The sequence below is a fragment of the Primulina eburnea genome, chromosome 4, assembly GCF_022965805.1.
Source record: "Primulina eburnea isolate SZY01 chromosome 4, ASM2296580v1, whole genome shotgun sequence".
NCBI classification, from domain to species: Eukaryota; Viridiplantae; Streptophyta; class Magnoliopsida; order Lamiales; family Gesneriaceae; genus Primulina; species Primulina eburnea.
Window position 1 is genome coordinate 38967988 of NC_133104.1, and position 15252 is coordinate 38983239.

The following is a 15252-nucleotide window of genomic DNA, read 5'->3' on the forward strand; positions in this document are numbered from 1 at the left end:
AATTCAGATTGTAATATATCGTAACAGTGAACTCCTAAAAATTAATGTGATACTTCTTTTTTTATTGGTAAAAATAAAATATTAGTATAGTTTTGCCAATTTTCATACGTTAAAGTTTTCTCCAACCATATCAGTTTTGGTTAAAGAGTAAAATGACACGATAAATTACTAAAAGGCACCAAAATGATCAAATATTTAACTTATGAAGGTGAAATTAAATCTCTTTATCTCATCTCCAAGCATACTTTTGCTAAACCTTTACTAAAAGGCTTTTCTGTCATACACTAGCCTGAAGTGCCCATTTGGAAGCAGATAAACTTTCTTCTACACATAAATCAATCGATTCAGTTAGTTTAAAACAGAAGATTTATTCTCGATTGAGATCAACCATTGCTTCGTTATTCTTCTTGTTCATACATCAATCGATTCAAATTGCATCATCTGTGTACAAATTAACGATTTCCACGATTATCCTCGGTGATGCTTTATTTGGATATACAACCAGAAAAGAAGTTCGAAATATAAGAAGCTAAGCTGAAGTCCAATAGAGCGACAAGCTAAGCCGCAGCTTCAAATTGCAAGGATGCTCGGGCGATTTCCAGTGCCTCCTCCACTGAAGATGCACTTTGAATTTTGGCTTTCTCAACAGAAGGCTGCTTTCTTGCAAGCTCAGGAAGCAGTTGGAATTCCTAAAAGGGATTGGGGAGGTATCAGTGTGGCAAACAGAGCACAGTACAGCCGCCAATATAATGCTTGTAACAATTTTGTTAAGTCACACAATGAATTAAAACATCATTAGAAATCTCACTTCTGTGCTCTCAGATTGAACGGTAATTACATTTTAAACATGCCTAGACAATTTTCTATGAAATTTGTCCCGTTCACGCCAAATTACAATATTGGAGGAACGATCAAGTATATTTATGCTGTAAATCTCTGACCATGAAAGAAATAAGTGATAAAATAGTCCAGTAATTAGTTAAAGAAGTTATACCTCAGGACTTCCACTTTCAAGAAAAACTCCTTTCAGTTTACCTTCAAAAAAATTTCTATGCAGTCAGCTTCTACAAAAACGGATTCACTCAATGCTTATATTATACATCCCCAGATGGAGAGGGAAATACCAGAATCTATCCAGAATGTTGCGACTTTTGGATCAAATTTCCCAACTTCAACAGTCTCACCAACTGCATAAGATTGTGAAACAGTTATTCTCAAAAAAATAAAAAATTCAAAAAATTGTGGAGACTTGGAGGTTGAAGATAATATGTAGCCTGTGCAGAGAGCAACACATATGCTCACCATTGTCTCCAAAAAACTGCCACCATACTTTCCTCGGGCAACCTTCATATTCAAACACCCTCGAGTAGAAATAAGGGAGATAGTCATACCTAAGAAAGATGAAGCGGTCAAGCTAGCTGAAGTTTTATGAATAAAAAATCGGTACATTTTTGTCCAACTTACGTGTCAGTATGAGCTGTTAGTAGTGCTTTAACACAATGTTGTGCAGACCGACGAGCATGATCAACATGCTCAACCCGAGCACTTCGGTTGTAAATCTACAAGATGTAAACCCCATCAATTTCATCTGGTAAAATTATTGCTCAGTTCGATTGAAGACATAAGACATACCTTTAAGGGAAATGCTGCTACATCCCCAATAGCGAAAATTCCTGGCACACTTGTTCTAAACAGACCATCAACCTGAGATTTAAATTTTAAAGCAAATTATGTTGTTTTCTACTTGCTGAGCAAGTGGAATTGCGAATCACATCGTCAATGGAGAAGGTACAAATAAGTGAAAGATAATTTACATTATTTAGTAATCACAACCAGTTCAACCCATAAAATGTAAATGCAAGAGAAGCTTGAATATCTGTTGTTTTATGTTCAGGAAATGGTTCTCCTATTTGTTTCCCGTAAGAAGAAAAAGAGTACACACGGTTGAAGTTCAATCAAGCATGCAACATTTTCCGGACAAGAAAAGGACATGCCCAACAATAATAATAACATACAGTACCTGTATTCCACCCAGATTGTTATTCAACCCAACGCTTTCAAATGGAGTGATAACTGGCTTCGCTCCAATGCCGACAACCACCTGTGGGCCAAAGAACAATGTTAAATATATTTCCTTCTCCACCTTTAAATTTAACCATCAAGAAAGAAGCATTTCTCAATCATGCACAATAATTATGGTTTATGTGTTGGGGAGCTTAAAAACATCTATAATAAAGAACAATTTTTCCGGATTACCGTGTCTGCTTCTATGATCGAACCATCCCCAAGTTTAACACCAGTCACATGCCCATCAGAACCAGCTTCTAATGTCTTTATGGAAGCACCCTGGAGGAATAAATTTATCAAATGTTACTCTTAACCTTTTTTCACTTTAAATAAATAAGATAATTTCTAATTCTGCTACCCTTTTTTCTTCTTCTCTTCCCTAATTTTTCTTTCAGTTCTTTTTGTTTGGGTGGGGCGGGGGCAGTTAAGAAAGTGGAGATAGCACCAACCTTGACAAATTTGACACCATAATCACGATATAGTTCTTCATACTTTTGCGCTAGAAAAGGAGTAAACAATCTTGTCATAAGATGGTCTTCAGGAAATATGATCTGAAATCCGAAAACTATGCAAGTAAGAATATGATACAAGAAGTAACTAACACAAAATGAAATTAATCCATAACTGAGTTGTAGAATCTAGACAAGCTGAAGTGAAGATGTCATACTCTTTTTAAGGAACCAAAGATTATGGTTATCTTTTTGGTGTTTCTGAAAAAGATTTTCAGAAAACGAATTGGGAATTTGATGTATGTTTGGTTCTATTTCCGCAGAAATATTTTTACTGTAACTAGTATATAATCTTTATAGTGTCATATATACTTTTTAACATTACATTATTATTTTAAATTTGAAAATATTGTGTTTTAATAAATAAAAAAAGTAGAATTGTTTTCAAAATTGATGAAAAATTAAATATTAAAACTGATTGTATCGGAGAATGTGAAAATGAGGTGAAAACGTAAAAATAATCAAAAAATGATGTGCTTGTGTTTGTCAGCTTCTAGGAAATCAATACATTTCTCCAAAACATAACAAATATTGCCCACACAATCATCATAAACACTTCTTAGGCAAGAATAATTATTATATTTTTACTAAACAGATTATTACATAAAAATAATTATAGCTGAAGTGAATGGCATATAGAACAAAAAAATTTCGAGCTGTTAAATGTAATATCGAGTCCTTCACCAATATATTATTAGTTAAATACAGGGAGAGAGCTTGAAGAAGTTGATCACTTACAGTAGTATCAAGATTCCACCCAACTGCTGCCGCTGCTACTTCCATGCCAATATAACCACCACCAACAACTACAACTTTCTTTGCTTTTTCCTGAGAAATGAATATTTCAAAGTTAATCATGCACAATGAATAAGACCAACTTGACTACCGCCAATCATAGTTATCACAATAATCCAAAATTACCAAAGATGATATTAGTGAATTGGCATCTGCAACATCCCGGATATAATGAACGCCTGGTAAGTTTCCTCCAATTTTATCTGGAAACCTGAAGCCAAGGAACACACATTTCATATTATATGTTAAATATCTTTAAGAGGCAGTCGCTGAATAAAAATTGTGAAGTTCTATTGTTGAAGAGAAAACAAAGATTAAAAACCTACAGCGATAAAAAAAATAGTTTAATACTAAGCTAGGTGCATATGCAGGGTAAAAAAATAGAAAAGAAAGTAACTTGCTCCAAGTCAGAGTCAAGGAGAACTTGGAATCCTGTGTTACATGAGTGAAATTTCTATACATGCATTTAAACATTTATTGGGAGTTGGTTTTTTATTCCTTTATTGTTAACAAGGAATGTCAAAGCCGAGCATTATTTCTTTCTGGTAATATTCAGTTGGATGCACGTATCACAATTGTCCAAAACACTAAAGAGCAAATATAAGACAATTCAATGAGTATAAAAGTAGCAAATACCTAAGTTGGAAGATGATATGCAGGACTTAGCAGATAAATTGTGTGATACCTGGAGGAAGTACAACCAGTAGCAATTATAAGTGATCCATATTTAAGCAGCTTTCCTGAATCAGTTCTTAATGTTTGCTTCTCTATATCAAGGCTTGTCACTGGATCCTCAAGAAGCATCTGTATGAAATGACATTTTAGGGATTCAACTGTGAACATCACTGAGTTGTACTTGCACCACAATGATGTTACTCAAAATCAGAGGCTCAAAAAATTGATCTACTAAATGTGATAATCACACTAAACATAACCACCACACCAGTAAATAATCCACACTGAAAAAAATTATAGCTGAAACTAAAATCATTTATAGAATGAAATTTGGAATCAAATTCAAATGGTGAGTATATGTTCGAATGTTTTTCTCGAGAGCCCTATAACATGCTAAAATGTGCGTACAATGTGGAAACTAGATACACTAGACGCCAGAACAGCTAATAACAAAATCAAAATGCACAGCTTTAACATATTATAAAGTTCAATATTGACAAAGACAAAAATATACTCAAGTACCCTCAATATTCTTTTTCAGATTTCAAGTATATTGTCCATAAATATACTGAGATCAAGCGGCAAACAAGAAGAGAAAAGAGGAGAGATTATTCGTTACCTCTATCCCTTTCTCCTTGTACCATTCAGGTGTCTGCCTTTCACCCCCTGAGCCAACACAAGTATGGAAACCCTGAAAATGCATAACACCAAATCTATTCATGATATTCCCAACACTTTTATATGTATGGTTGCAAACGAAAGAATGACACTGATAACCAAAGCCTAACACAAGTGAAAACATGATTCCAAAATAAGCATCACTAGCTGATTTCAAAAACAATTTATGCAAGCTATCAATGACATCATGCTCACGGGTAAACGAGCTGGCTTTTTATCTGTTGGGAACAAGTAAGCCTTTGTCAATGCTGGACGCTCATAAGGTGCATATGCCTGTGATCAAAGAAAAAATTGATTGAAGCACAGCCACCACCAAATACCATATTATCAGCGACGCAAATTTAGATATCAGAAAAATGTGATTATTAATTTGCGATGGGAACACAAAATACAGTTTGTCATTCTGATTTCTAATATGTTCTTGTTCGTATTCCTTGAATTAAATCATTATAATCTCTAGAAAATGTTTTGATCACCTGAAATCAGTTCTGTGACTCCTACCATCATGATTTTAAATTGGACACCAATTCGTAAATGCGAAATCTGGTTTTTACAAGTGCGGATGACCGCATGCTGCTGTGGCAGCACAATACACTCATCCTTTTATTGGAGAACTATAAATGCAGCGAAAATTTCAATATGTGATGTTCAGTATAGTGCCACAGCCAAAAACATTGCAAAGAAAGGTCCCAAATTTTAAGGATATTCCTAGTAGAATCCTCCATCTCTCAAACTTTTCCAATCATGAGAAAGTGCAAGTGAGTTTTTGAACAACGGAGGTTGCTAGCATTCATTGTCTACCTCTAGTGGTAGACCCAGGACTTCAAATGAGGAGGCGCCTATGCCCACCGATCTTGAGGCAAAACTTGCAGTTCTCAACAGCTCACCACATAAATTTCAATTTGTTTTTTAAATTTAGGTTGAGAGAAGTTGATATTTCGTTCTTGTTGGGTCGGCTTGTGACGACGCTTCTTAAGCATGATTGACTGAATTTGTATGTAAGAGACGATGTTGATTTGATGCAGAAACATACATGGGAACTAAAAAGCTACCTCTTTGGAAACAATGCAGAGCTTTCCATCAGCCATCCCATGCTCGACAAAAGTCCGAGCTGCGTAGCCTGCAGCATTTCCACCGCCAACTATCACAAACCTGCAATCACAGATCAAAACCCAGAAAAAATAAATATAATTCCTAAACAGAACCCCAAAAAATGAAGATCAATGTCAAGAAGTTGCAGCTGCGCAATAGCTTACTCTCGATTATCGTTGGCGAAAGAGGAAGCCGAAACGGTGAATCTTCTCCGGTAACTCGTGAAACCGGTAGAAGAAATCTGAGAAATTTGATTGATGGAACCTGATTGCGGACACCATAGTGAAATTCCGTGCTTCAATGATATCATATTGGATGTGCTCGCCATCAGCATTCTACGAGCTGCAAGCTTTCGCAACCCAAAAGAATGAGAAACAATGAAACTCAAAGTGCAGAATAGTAATGAACTACTGCACAAGAAAATAAAAATGGAAAGAGAGATGAAGGACCTGCAGTCATCAGGAATCAAGAATTATACAGTAATTTGTTGTTTATATGATAAAAGAGAGAAGTAGTAGGGTGAAGGGTGAAAACAACAATTGAATTTTCTCAATTGACTTTTGTGAAGGCTGAAGAGTCAGATCGGATATGGCAACGGCTATTGGCTGGGTAAAAGACACGTTCGCGTCGTCGCGTGGCAACATTCTAGGAACTTGAGCTCGAATACGATGATGCTAAAATTTTAATGTTGGTGAGCAAAAATTATTCTTAGTTTATTACTGGAGAGAGGGTCAGGTTGAATGAACAAACGTTATAGTACATCGGAAGTCTTTTCGACTTAGTTATTATGCTCAAATAGCGAAATGAAGAGTGCAAAAATAATGCCGTTAATTAATGAGTGAAGGAAAGATATTTATAGAGATAGAAAAGTCAGAGATCGAACTCCGATTAATTTATTGGACCTCAATTTTGGTCTTGAATGTATTCAATATGAGTATCATTTCGACTCATGGATTTGACGTTGATCGGGTTGGCCAAATCACATCCGGATCGGATCAGATCGAAAATATAAGGATATCATAATATATGTATATATCATTCCAAATCAATTTGATTTTCCTCGCCTTCCTGTATGACTTTGTTCCAATAACAAAAGCTGTGCATTGTGGTACGAACTTCATTAGGCTGCAGTGTATACAGAATTTTGTGTCGTGGGGGCTAAATTTACGATAATAATATTATTGACAGAAAAAACAAGAGAACCAGATATCTATTACTGACAAAAAAAGCAAGAGGACGAGATCTCCATATACTATTACGGTGCATTTGGTATGCATGATTAGGTAGGTTTTTTATGATTTTTAAACTCACCTAAAACTCAATATCTCCTATGTATGATTAGGTTGTATTAGGTGTCTTCCCTCATAAGATTATTTATCATTCCTTTATCCCCACCCTCTTTCCTATTAAACCATTTCTCTTTCACCAACGCCAGATCACCTCCATCGCGGGACCGTCGTCGAGCCTCCGCCGACCGCCTCCGGTCGTCGGACTACCTCACTCGCGGCCCGCCGCCGCCGACCTCCGCCGGCCGTCAGACCACCTCCCAGCGCCGACCAAAATGGGACAAGCTATTTGGATCCCTAGTAAAGGCGAAGAGTCAAATTTTTCTTTAAAAATACTTTTTTTTATTATAATTTACGTTTGATTTTTTTTTAAAAAAAAATTGGACACCTCACCCCTTCGATACATAAGAAGTACTCAGGTAATCCTATAACTTGGGCCGAGGAGGGGTCATAACCATGGTCATCTATAACTCAAAGCGAAGATAAGAGCCAGCTAGGGGCCATCCCCGGAATTGTAAAAATTGGAGAAGATAATCAGATCAACATAGGCTCAAGTGAGGTCAGGCAGTATAACATGATTTAGGAGATTTAGGGCTACGTCCTCATTATCGCACCACGATCATCTGCCTGGATACCTCAGTACATGTGTCGTTTCCAAGTCCATAATATGGGATTCCATACTTCGGAATCATGAGTCAGTCACTCAGCGCACGCTGGGATGATGTAACTAGACTAGAAGCAGTCTTGGTTGTCAGAGATATACGTGTCAGAAATCAGGACATGAGCATCAATCTTGCCATGAATAGCAACCGAACACTGAAAACAAGGTCATCATTAATTATATTTTCATAAATAACAAGGTTTTTTGTATTGTAAAACATTCAATTCACTTACCATTTCTCATAAACTTTCAATATATATTTTATGTATTATATTTTCTTTTACAAAAAAACATTTGACTAACTTGAGCAACAAAGTGGCCACGTTCGAAAACCTCTCAACGCCCCACTAACGTTCTTTTCTCTTTAAAATGTGCAGACTAATTAGCCCGGATACTCTCCACCTGATCTCCAGTGTGTCCGAGAAAAAATCTAACCAACTCGATATAATCGTCTACTAAGCTCAATTTCTCCTATATCACCAATTATATCTTATATTCTCCCATATCATATAAATTTTATATTAATTCATCAATATATATCAAACATATATTTTTAGCAATAGATCATGGGCTATAGCCTGAGAGCCGTGTGACTTGATAAATATGATGATTAAAATTCATAATTAATAATTTTTTTCCACACCATTGTTAAAGGAGTCAAAGAAGGCAGAGCGATAGACAGAGAGTTGATGAGTCCATTTGGACATGGTCCTACCTATCTTCTGTCTACGTCCCTCTCCTTCTCCTTTCCCCGCCGCCGTGTCCCACGATAGCCATTTCTCGATAATTTTATCCCCATGGCTCCAGAAAGTAGCTCAGCCTCAGCTTCGAGCAGGTCAAACATTGATGGAGTGCTGACACATGGTGGTAAATACGTGCGGTACAATGTGCACGGTACTTTTTTCGAGGTCTCCAACAAATACGTGCCCCCTCTCCGCCCTATTGGTCGCGGCGCCTACGGACTTGTCTGGTAAATTTTAGCATTAATTCAATTGTCAATGGTCTCGTGAGAGATCTTTACTTACCTAATCAGATGCACCAGTTAATGTATTCTACTGAAGGCGGAAACTTGCATCGAAAATTGAATTTTTTTCACGTCCCTTGAGTTAAAGTTTCAAAACTTATAATATCTACCTGTCTGCTCCTTGTACGGCGCGGCGCGGCCCTTATTTGGGTGCGAAAGGTCGTTAGTGCTGTCATTTTTGGCTTATGAGCGTATAAGAAACATAAATTTGTATGCTTTTCTTTGTACGAGAGAGAAATTTTGTGCATGGAATCTATTGTTTGTTAGAAGACATCGTGGGTAAAATTTTACAATTCTAGGCTGTGCAGATTCTTGCTTGCTCATGCAGCTTTGATGTGTACAAACTTCACGTTTCTTTTCATCTTTTTATGTAGTGCTGCTATCAATAAGGAGACTAATGAGGAGGTTGCCATTAAGAAAATTGGCAATTCATTTGATAACTGTATAGACGCGAAAAGGACTTTGAGGGAGATTAAACTTTTACGCCACTTGGATCATGAAAATGTAGGTTGAATTGAACCCATTATTCTGCTAGCCTTTGCAGTCTTGATAATTCTCGATAGCCCGAGCCTGATGCTTTTTTGTTTTTTGAAAATTATGTATCACTTTTTAATTAAGCTTTATTCGTTTCAGATTATAGCTATCAAGGACATTATTAGGCCACCAAAGAGGGAAGCTTTTGATGATGTCTACATAGTATATGAATTGATGGACACAGATTTGCATCAGGTTATCAGATCCGATCAAGAATTAACAGATGATCATTGTCAGGTTATACTTTTGAATACCATTTATTTTTACAAATAGGTATTTAATTTTCAGTTCAAATATAGCACTTAAGATGAATCACTGTGATTCCAGTTACATTAACTTCAAATTTAGCAATGAACTAGAATATCGAGAGTGAAAGCAAGAAAGAGCTACTACTAAAATGAATTGGTCAACTGAGAGTTTCATGTGCAAATGTTACATCAAAAGAGTTCTGTGGTTGGAGTTATTCGACGAGTGATTAATATATTTTCTGTGGATTGTACTGGGGTATTTTACTAATTCTAAACAGATAGACTCTTTTCCCTTACATGCCTAAATTACCTCTCTTTGAACACAGGACAAAAATGGTTGCAGAGTAGATTGTGTTCTTATCGCTTGATTTTTTTTTTGCTATTTCCAATTGACATTTAAAATTTGTGTTCAAATATAACGTGTTGATAACCAAATGAGTACGAGAAAAATGCATGAGTGGATCCAGCAAATTGTCGGTCACTCCCTCAAATTAAAAATATTAAATTCTATACATAATTTTCTGAAAAGTCATGTTTTGCTCACTTGAAATCGTTTTAGTCTCCTTTCTTACCTAGTCACACTCCCCCTCATCATTATTCCTGAATCCTCTCGTGTGAATTACCAAAATATTTCAGCACCTAGTCTTGGTAAGGAATTCACTGTAAAATGTAACTCCCAGTATCGCAGCATTTTGTGGAAAGGAATTTGATGTCATTGGTCTACTGGAACTACCTGCAAGTGGTGTATTTCTTTTTTGAATAGTCCATTTTTTGTGGAAAAGAAACTCGAATCATGGAAATTGCGATGTTGTAATAGCCTCTTGTAGTTTTGCTGCCGCTGTTGCATATCTCAAGTTCCTAGTTCTTACCTAAATCTGCCCTCTCGAGTTGAGTATTTTGGCATAATTCATGAGAAAAGTGTATTCTTTTCGAGTTCCTATAATTATTTGTGAATTATGATCTTATTTATTTATTTGACAATTTCCAGTACTTCCTGTATCAATTGTTACGAGGGCTAAAATATATACATTCTGCAAGCGTCTTGCATCGTGACCTTAAGCCAAGCAATTTGCTTCTCAATGCGAACTGTGATCTGAAAATAGGAGATTTTGGTTTGGCAAGGACAATATCTGAAACGGATTTCATGACTGAATACGTTGTAACACGTTGGTATCGAGCGCCTGAATTACTCCTTAATTGCTCTGAATACACTGCTGCAATAGACGTGTGGTCCGTTGGTTGCATTCTTGCTGAAACAATGACTAGAGAACCTTTATTCCCAGGAAAAGATTATATTCATCAGCTGAAACTCATTACTGAGGTATTCCTTTTTAACATCACTCTTCTGGGATCATTAGCGATCCACCAGGGTTTGGAGGGACAGTTTCCAATATAATGAAAGCATTTCAATAATTTTATTTTTATTTTTTCTAAAAAATGCAAGTTTCGTATTCTAAATGCATTCAGTCTCCCCACTTGTACCCTCTTCCCAGTTCACCATCCTCCCCTGAATATCTGGAGTTTTCTATGTTCGGGATCGAAGTTCCATGATTTTCGAATTATGATTTTGTGGGGTGACATTACGAATTGAATTTTGTACTTTCTCCAAATTTAGCCTAAACATATAAATTCTGTGTATGAAAGATGAATTGAAATTTCAATGTGGTATCAAATCCAGCTACTACTTAGTGTTAGAGGAGCTTGAGGGAATGAGGAGTTGAAAAGATAACCGAAATGCAAGAATGGATAGTTTGGATTAGAGGTTCACCAAGCAAAGTTTCCCTCTGTATGTCTAAATTCTGTTCTATATTATAAATTTGTAAATCGTCTCCTTTTTTGCCTCAAAGCTATTAGGGACCCCTGATGAGACGAGCCTTAAATTCCTAAGAAGCGACAATGCCCGAAGATATGTAAAACAGCTTCCTCAATTCCCAAAACAACAATTGTTGACTAGATTTCCGAACATGTCTCCTTTGGCACTGGATTTACTGGGGAAGCTGCTTAAGTTTGATCCCAGCCAACGTATAACTGGTACATTCAGCTTCTTTTTAGATTTCATCTCAATAGTTAATCTTGTTAAATTCAGCTGATATCAAATTTCTGGATTAAGCAGTTGATGAGGCTCTCCGTCATCCATATTTATCATCTCTTCACGATATAAATGACGAGCCCATTTGCTCCATGCCTTTCAGTTTCGATTTTGAGCGGCCATCGATAACTGAAGAAAACATTAGGGAGCTTATTTGGAGGGAATCAGTTGAGTTTAATCCAGGTCTTGTTAAATAATCATCTTTATTTGCAATATTTCTTTTGTACTGTTTGGTAAATATATATTGTTTCTCCGTGGATGAATCTTCCTGGACATATATTATTCTAACCACTGTTTAAATTATCACAGCTTGTTATGTATAAAACCGAGTTTACTATTAGAAGTTACCAAGTTTATTTAGGATTACTAAATATTTATTTCAGGTTTGTTAATTGTTACTGTGAAGCTAGATGTTATTCTAATTCATTATAGCTAAGATAGTCGATTTGTGCCGTGACTTTAAATTTGATTTAGATGCGATCTTATTGGGATCTCTGATTTTTTTCATGATAAAATACACAAATTTTTATCTAAAGTTGACATATTTTATTAGATCCTATACATCTTATAAATGGACAAATAATCAAAAAAAAATATACATTATTCATGTACCACAAATTCTAATATAGGTAATTCTTATAATAATATGTCTTTATTCCGTCGGTTTAGAATTGTAAATTATGGCTTGTTAAAGCAGCTCTTGATTAGTCGATAGGGGAAAAATCAATATTTACAATTTCAAATTCTTGGAGAGGTAATATATTATTTTGAGGACGAAGCTGAGAATGCAAGCTGCAGATTGCACGACTTTAATGTACCATGCTTGAAATGGACTTATGATTGGCTGTATAGTTATACTGTATGTCTTTAGAAGCACTTGAAATATGATGTGAGATCTTTTCAGGAACCCTGCATTAGAAAATGTAGTTTTATCAGTACCCTGTGTGTTTCAAACCTATATATTTTTGTTATATCATATATTATATTAATTAGATATTTATTGTTCGATATTTATCTCGTATTAGGACATTCAATCAGTATACCAAATGATGATACTCTAACTGGAGGATAATAGTTCAAGGGAAAAAAAAGCATTAGTATATATGGAAGCTCACATACATTCTGTAGCTGCTGGGAATGCATCAAATAGCGAAGTCACAATCTTGAACATCGTCTATTCTCAAGGAAATGCAAAAAAAAAAAGGAAAAAAGGGCAAAGACAAATAGTGACTAAACACTTGAAAGATTAAGTAAACGAGGTGCTAAAAAGATTGACAAGGATATTTATTTTTAGTACCAGCGCTACACGTCCCAGTTTGATAGGTGGCTCAATGAAAACTCGAACTTTCCTGCATGGGGTTGTGAAAGAAATTATCGCTATCTTTCAATTAAACATGATGGGTTCGTTCAAAAATTATCTTTATGCATACTTGATGACTAGCTTGTCTCCATCTGCTGATAGTGAGTAATAGCTGCATCCTCTGGTTAAAGGGACTTGTATATTATCCCAATCTGCATTAGCAAAATAGAAATCTTTAGTGTCAAAGAATGTAAAATGCTATTCTCTATGTAAAACGATAATTCTTTTTAAAGGTAGTGTGTAAATCATTCAAGATTGGTGAGTGAGGTGATCGCAGAAGATACCTAAATGCCAACTGACTGCAGCGGTGGAGTCATTCCCTTCGCATATATGATCAATGTTGAACTGCATATTTTGACCCATACACGAAATTATTTGCTCCAAGAAATGCAAAACCTCCTGCATTGTTCAAGAAACAAACATGTTATTTCTGAACAAGGCAACACAAACTTTACTATAAACACATGAAAGGCGGCAAGTTCCTCGTGAGTTGGGTTATTGATATTTTAAAAATTTTAATGTGATTTAGAGATATAATACCTTTTTTCCGTGGAACGGTTTAGGGAAAGAGAAATCTTCAAAGAAACAATCTTCTGCCATCAATTTGTCTAGTTTCTTTAACTTCTTCTCATTAATGGCAGAGTAAAACTGCATAATTGTGTTTGCAGGAGAATCTGCGCTTATTTTGATGTTAGAATTGCTAGATGGAATCGCAAATAGTTGTAAGGATTTGCTTTTGATGCTCTTATTTAAATGTATCGGTTGGAGCAGCGTCCCAATAGCTGGTTCTTGAAAGCCGCATTGTCTGTTTAGAAACACAGAGTGAAATGAATGCTTCACCTCTGGTTTGACATTGAACTGGATACTCTGCATTGTGACAGCATTGCTAAATCTCATTGAAGCAGCCATTGTAGAAGGATTGACAAAACATGCATCTGACATATGAATTTGAGTGTCGTGATAGAGCAAAATGGGAATGTTTGTTCCTTGGAACATGGAAAAGGCATCACGGTTTCTAGGCATTTTAGTTTATTTATGTGGCTTGAAATGTAACCAAAGAATCGATCCTTCAGACATTCCAAATTCTGTGATAGATACTCTTTTGATTTGGTCAAGAATTGATACCATGATTCACCTTGAAATGGAAGCATTGTGGGACGTTTTCTTCCCCAAATTCGAAAAAAAGAGGGGAGAAGTACTTGCTTGATTATTGCATCAAAGTTTTGCCGTAGTTGGTACCATCATGCATACAAGATTTTACCAAATACCGTGAACTAAATCGAGGTATGTGGTTTAATGCACATCACAACATGTAGCAAATAATAATGATGGTCTAAATAAACATTTATGGTTTTTATAATTTTATGGTTTTTGAGCAACCAATCTGTATAACGTGCCTTATTTGTTAAGGAAAACACTTGATCTTTCGAATCAGACTACTTCGACAATGTCATGTAAGAATGCAGCCACCAAAATTTTTTCAATTCACAAAAACGAGTACAAGAAAATGCAATACAAGAGTTGTATACAACATTTTTCCTTAATACTGGGATTTTTTCCTAGGTGAACTCAGATATTGAGCCGAGGATATGAGCGAATGAAATGCTTTTGCTGCTATCCTCATTTTGATCTGTCCTCTCTGTGGAATTAGTCTCTGCCTCTTCAAATTCTTGTCAAATGCAGAATTAGTAGCCGTTGCATCATTTACCTTGGTTCTCATCTTTTGTCAAGGTGTTTGAGCCGAGAACACTGTTTTTTTTTTTCTTTTTGGAGTGATTTTTGATCTGATTCTTGATACTTGAGTACTTTGGATTGAATAGAATTATAAGCTGGGGTGGTTTATATAGGGTGTTTGGTTTTGGTGGATCTGGGGAGGACAAGTGAGGGTGGTAGCAAGGGTTCTTCACTAGGCAGGGGAGTGGGGAGACATGCCAGCTATAATGTTTAAACCTCAAAAGATTCTGTAAGTGCACCAGTTATTTTATTTTATTTTTGTCGATCAATACAATATATGCTCTGTGCAGATGTAAGAAGTAATTCTGACAAACATGTGACTAATATGTTTTTTTTTTTATGGGCGACACCTTTAAGTTTTTAAAAATAACATAAAAATTTGAGAAAATTTACTTTTATCAATGAAGCGGCTATATTTAGCGTCACTTGCAAATGACGCTTAATTGAAAATGTAAAGTGGTAATTATTGAATTTATGATTCTTAATAAAATAAAATGACT

The 15252-nt window shown here is 35.7% G+C and overlaps 3 protein-coding genes across 11 annotated transcripts; 1 reads left to right on the top strand and 2 right to left on the bottom strand.

The window, feature by feature from the left end:
• Window positions 1-348: 348 nt before the first annotated feature.
• Window positions 349-6423, bottom strand: LOC140831196 (monodehydroascorbate reductase, chloroplastic/mitochondrial). Its single transcript, XM_073195021.1, has 17 exons — window positions 6266-6423; window positions 5981-6158; window positions 5777-5876; window positions 4920-4997; window positions 4666-4737; window positions 4057-4175; window positions 3498-3582; window positions 3315-3404; window positions 2517-2618; window positions 2257-2346; window positions 2021-2101; window positions 1633-1704; window positions 1465-1559; window positions 1303-1391; window positions 1125-1187; window positions 995-1035; window positions 349-689 (listed from the first exon to the last, which is right to left on the bottom strand). The coding sequence occupies exons 1-17, from the start codon at window positions 6273-6275 to the stop codon at window positions 558-560; spliced, it is 1497 nt and encodes a 498-aa protein (XP_073051122.1). The 5' UTR covers window positions 6276-6423; the 3' UTR covers window positions 349-557.
• Window positions 6424-8391: 1968 nt separating this feature from the next.
• Window positions 8392-14983, top strand: LOC140831197 (mitogen-activated protein kinase 4-like). 9 transcript variants are annotated; one of them, XM_073195023.1, is made up of 7 exons: window positions 8392-8733; window positions 9162-9291; window positions 9421-9558; window positions 10558-10890; window positions 11417-11600; window positions 11683-11841; window positions 14866-14983. In XM_073195023.1, exons 1-7 carry the CDS (start codon window positions 8561-8563, stop codon window positions 14964-14966), a joined length of 1218 nt encoding a protein of 405 aa, XP_073051124.1. In that variant the 5' UTR covers window positions 8392-8560; the 3' UTR covers window positions 14967-14983. The 9 variants fall into 9 exon arrangements, with proteins under 9 accessions (XP_073051124.1, XP_073051127.1, XP_073051123.1 ...); XM_073195026.1 differs by having other exon boundaries at window positions 8393-8733; window positions 11683-11825; window positions 14866-14955; XM_073195022.1 differs by lacking the exon at window positions 14866-14983 and adding an exon at window positions 13687-14225 and having other exon boundaries at window positions 8393-8733.
• LOC140831200 (uncharacterized) lies at window positions 11853-13423 on the bottom strand. Its single transcript, XM_073195032.1, has 5 exons — window positions 13303-13423; window positions 13089-13170; window positions 12956-13007; window positions 12778-12832; window positions 11853-12567 (listed from the first exon to the last, which is right to left on the bottom strand). Exons 1-5 carry the CDS (start codon window positions 13421-13423, stop codon window positions 12389-12391), a joined length of 489 nt encoding a protein of 162 aa, XP_073051133.1. The 3' UTR covers window positions 11853-12388.
• Window positions 14984-15252: the final 269 nt, after the last annotated feature.

Coding starts and splice junctions, on each gene's coding strand:
- LOC140831196 (XM_073195021.1), bottom strand. Junction 4,998..5,776: donor TCTGCATTGTTTCCAAAGAG/GTAGCTTTTTAG, acceptor CTTTGATCACAG/GCATATGCACCTTATGAGCG. Junction 3,583..4,056: donor ACTGGTTGTACTTCCTCCAG/GTATCACACAAT, acceptor CCTTGGCTTCAG/GTTTCCAGATAAAATTGGAG.
- LOC140831200 (XM_073195032.1), bottom strand. CDS start 13,423: ATGCAGGAGGTTTTGCATTTCTTGGAGCAAATAATTTCGTGTATGGGT. Junction 13,171..13,302: donor TGCAGTCAGTTGGCATTTAG/GTATCTTCTGCG, acceptor TTGCTAATGCAG/ATTGGGATAATATACAAGTC. Junction 12,833..12,955: donor AACTGGGACGTGTAGCGCTG/GTACTAAAAATA, acceptor CCTTGAGAATAG/ACGATGTTCAAGATTGTGAC.
- LOC140831197 (XM_073195022.1), top strand. CDS start 8,561: ATGGCTCCAGAAAGTAGCTCAGCCTCAGCTTCGAGCAGGTCAAACATT. Junction 8,734..9,161: donor GGCGCCTACGGACTTGTCTG/GTAAATTTTAGC, acceptor CTTTTTATGTAG/TGCTGCTATCAATAAGGAGA. Junction 10,891..11,416: donor AGCTGAAACTCATTACTGAG/GTATTCCTTTTT, acceptor TTTGCCTCAAAG/CTATTAGGGACCCCTGATGA.